We start from the raw sequence: 2,527 nt of genomic DNA, 5'->3' as shown, positions 1-2,527 counted from the left end.
ACTATATACCGCTAAAAGATTGTGTTCTAAACTGGCCCGTTTTACAGCGGATAAACTTTTTACAGAGACTGTCGCGCGACAACCACCTTAATGAACCATGAAACAGCTATGTAGCAGTTACGTTAATATTAAAGAAAACGAAAACGTTATCGGTATCGGATCATTTAATTATAGATAAAAGTCTTAACTTTGAATACCTAGTGAAAATATTGTCGTTTAGGCAGGTAAGAATCGTAGATGTTTTTAACACTTCAGACATATTCTCGTGGCAAAAAACAAGACATTGCTCTAGGAGAGGTTCCATCTGGAGGAAGGATGCTGATACTGTGATTGGTATGACATTACTGGCCTCCAAAACTGGCCACTCTGATTTTTTAATGATATCTTTTTTAACCCATCGCATCAACCAGTCGAAGATGACGATGTCACAGTGGACTGAGATGTCCATCTCCTCGAGTTTCTGACCTGCAGTCACGTCAGCGAAGTAACACATCTTCTGGATGAGTAGCTTCTGGGGGCATCTAAAGTCCTTTTTCACGTTTTTTGCTTCATCGCACACGTGGATTTCCACTTCGGTTCTGCTTAGAAAAAGATAAATATTTATTTGAAATACTTTATCGTAATGAAGATTAATTTTAATAATGGACTGATTTTAAGGTAATCATTCCTGATAACGCTTCCATTGGTTTTCAGGCGAAAAATAACGTGTAGGAATCGACTCTTATTGTGTGGGAACCTGTTTGCATTAAACGAATTGAGCTCGTTACGTCGCTATATGTACTAAAAAAGACCTCACCAGCGCTTAGCATTACCCAGTTATTTTTCACCTTCGAATAGAGGAGAATAGGAGAAAATCAGCGAAAGCACTATCAACACTGATTACCTATTTTAATTAATTAGGATTTAATTTATTCACTCGAGAGATTTGCGATGGACTTTACTCCTGTCCTTTTCTTTCTCCTTGTGCGTTGAAGAAGTGCCGACTTTTTCGAGATTAGCTGTGAGAGAAGCTGTTCTTTTGGCTTCAGTTGTTGCCACAGGTTTTTTGATAATTGGTTGGGAAACAGTGGGTTTCGGCAGCATATACGGTAGCACTGAGTCCAACAAACCCTCGTGGAGGACATCACTCAGACTTTTCTTCATCAATTTTCCCAGGGGATGCTCCCTGTTGTCACCCTCGTGCTTGTGAGTTTTATTCTTTTTCATTGATGACACACTCTCTGGAGATTTTACACTACTGCCGCTGTTGGAGGTCTGGTCGCTTTTCTTGTTTTTCTCAATATTCGAGTCGTCCTGAGATTGTGGATTAGAATTCATTTGGTTCTCCTCCTGGGAATGAGATGCACATTCAATAGAAAATGAAGATATCATTAACGTACTGCAGAGGAGGTTTACCGGAGGCTTCTGGCTTGTGTCCAGGATCAAGTCCTCGGTGCCGACGTTCTTCTCATTGGGAGAGCGAATATTCAAGTCAATTTTTGCAAGTTCTGTCCAGTTTAACTCCGAATTTGTCGACAAAATCGTTGATAACTCATCGAAACTGTCATTCACTTGATAAGCGGTCCTCATGAACTCGAAGAACATTTGAATCGTCAGTTCCGGATATTTTTCCTCGTTAATTGGAAAGCCATCACCTATTTTTTTCGTGTACATGTCGAATGACCTCGAGAGTCGGCTCTCACTTGATCTGGGGCTTTGCAATGCTGGTAAATCATAATTATGATCATTTAAAATAAATTTTTTTATTAATGATCACTTTTATTGAAAATTTATTGACGCGATAGAAGTAATAATTGAAATTTTAGGAACTCATTTATTTTCCAATAAAAAACGTTTTCTAGCCTTTTATTCCAACGTCAAGAGTTTTAGATGAATCAATATTTAACCAAATGTAAAAATGTGCCGTATCTATTCTTATCAGATTGTTACCGTCTAAACATTATGAGACTCACCATCACTCATTGAAATAGCACTCGATAAAATTGGTTTGGAAATGCTTCTCTTCAGTCTCTCATTGTATATCCTCTCGAATTCCAACCGCTTCAACCTATTCTGATACATTTCAACTTCCTCAAAGACTAAATTCAAAAACTAAAGGATATAAAGCAGCCTAAGATCCCTATCATCTTAGGATTTTTAATTTTTTTGAATTGCTTCTGATGTAACTAATTAAATAAACAAGGGCATATTGAAGAGTACACAAGTAATTTACTTAATATCGGCGTTTCCAAAACTTCCTGAAACGATAGATCAAACAAACTCATTACGAAACTCTGCCACGCATGAGCGTGTGGGTCACGATAATAACATCTGGATCCTGTTTACTAATATTTCGACGAATTCACATGAATTAATTTGAATAAATGCCAGAAGTTGGTTTCATTAAAAAACAAAAGCCGCAGCAATTTGAACTCGAGATCCTGGTATTTTTTAAATTTTTTATTTCATAACATTTTTATATCGAACAGTATTTCCGTCTGTTCCGCACTGCATGCTTTCTTTATATGGTGCCCTTAACGCCTTCTCG

The 2,527-nt window shown here is 37.6% G+C and overlaps 1 protein-coding gene across 1 annotated transcript in view; it reads right to left on the bottom strand.

Moving 5' to 3' along the window:
- LOC105265498 (uncharacterized protein KIAA1841 homolog) overlaps positions 1–2,114 on the bottom strand; it is a gene marked incomplete in the record, with an annotated part of 6,541 nt that extends 4,427 nt beyond the window's left edge. Inside the window, 4 exon segments of the mRNA XM_011303007.1 lie at positions 198–578; positions 917–1,329; positions 1,396–1,703; positions 1,953–2,114. Of these exon segments, the coding sequence (XP_011301309.1) occupies positions 198–578; positions 917–1,329; positions 1,396–1,703; positions 1,953–2,061 (1,211 nt within the window).
- Between the last annotated feature and the right edge of the window lie 413 nt (positions 2,115–2,527).

Source organism: Fopius arisanus, unplaced genomic scaffold (assembly GCF_000806365.1).
Source record: "Fopius arisanus strain USDA-PBARC FA_bdor unplaced genomic scaffold, ASM80636v1 scaffold00030, whole genome shotgun sequence".
Classification (NCBI taxonomy): Eukaryota; Metazoa; Arthropoda; class Insecta; order Hymenoptera; family Braconidae; genus Fopius; species Fopius arisanus.
This window is presented reverse-complemented; position numbering and strand designations above follow the sequence as displayed.